The sequence below is a fragment of the Abrus precatorius genome, unplaced genomic scaffold, assembly GCF_003935025.1.
Source record: "Abrus precatorius isolate BTA unplaced genomic scaffold, Abrus_2018 Scaffold11, whole genome shotgun sequence".
NCBI lineage: Eukaryota > Viridiplantae > Streptophyta > Magnoliopsida > Fabales > Fabaceae > Abrus > Abrus precatorius.
The window spans coordinates 6,257,475-6,258,574 of NW_020874303.1; the positions used below are offsets into that span (position 1 = coordinate 6,257,475).

Genomic DNA, 1,100 nt, shown 5'->3' on the forward strand with positions numbered 1-1,100 from the left:
ATTAATTATTAATTATTTTTCTCTTTCCCTGATCTTGAAATATCAAGAGACAAGAAAATCGAATACTACACCATTAAAGCTTGTTTGTTATTTTCTGTTTTTAAAAATAATTTTTTTAAAATAAAAAATTATAAAATTTATTTTTTTAGTATAATTTTTTTATTTTTTTCTAAAAAATAAAATTTTTAAAATTATTTTAAAATATAATGTTTTAAAGTTAAAACTCAAAAGAGAATAAAAGAATTCCTTACTCTCTCACAACATTCACAAAAAGTAAAATAATTTCGTAACTTTAAGTTTCAGTGTGTCAAGATATTGGTATTTTCTTTTTCTTTTTTTCAACTGCTTTACTTGTTTCTTCTCTAGTAAAAATTGAACATGTCATAGAACTTTTGCTCCTATTTATGGACAAGAAAAACTTGTTATTATTATTATTATTTTCTTTCAAATTCATAAACTCAATTGCACATAATCTCATCTTATAGAAAAAGTTTGAGAATTACAACATGAATGTACACAAGCAATATCACAATTTAACAAGGCATCAATTGCATGCCATATCTTGCCAAAAGGAATTATTGTATCCATGTTCTCCCATGGCAAACCCATCACACACCTTTAAGGTGTTTGCAATCCCATCTCTCTCATCTCCATAAGTGTCAACACACCAACTCCTATCTTGAAATGGGGAAGATGGCATAAAATCCATGTCAACCCATTCCACCCCAAATTCACTAGATGAAGCCCAATACTCTTGCCCATCAATTTCTCCAATTTCCCATGATTGAGTTGCACCCTCTTCCATATTGCTCATAAATTCTGACCCTATGGATGTTGAATCGTGATCTCCCATCTTGCTCCCACTTATTTCAGCCTCAAAAGACCTGATCAAGCTATCTAATCGATCATCATCACTCTCATCATCAAGTAGCGACTCATCCATCAATGACATGAGAAGGGAACCGTTGATTTGCAAGACTTCCATCCCGCTGACCCCATCATCACCGTTGATGAAAGCCAAAGTCTCACAAACTTGAGAAGCCATTGTGGCGCAAATTGGTTGATTAATTGAATTCTTGTCTTTGCTAAAGAGAAAAAGG

General features: G+C 31.7%; 1 protein-coding gene across 1 annotated transcript; it reads right to left on the minus strand.

Moving 5' to 3' along the window:
• Positions 1–544: 544 nt before the first annotated feature.
• Positions 545–1,100, minus strand: LOC113856426. Its single transcript, XM_027488226.1, has one exon. It carries the CDS (start codon positions 1,043–1,045, stop codon positions 545–547), a length of 501 nt encoding a protein of 166 aa, XP_027344027.1. The 5' UTR covers positions 1,046–1,100.

What these genes read in the sequence shown, in the direction of transcription:
- LOC113856426 (XM_027488226.1), bottom strand. Translation starts at nt 1,045, where the DNA reads ATGGCTTCTCAAGTTTGTGAGACTTTGGCTTTCATCAACGGTGATGAT.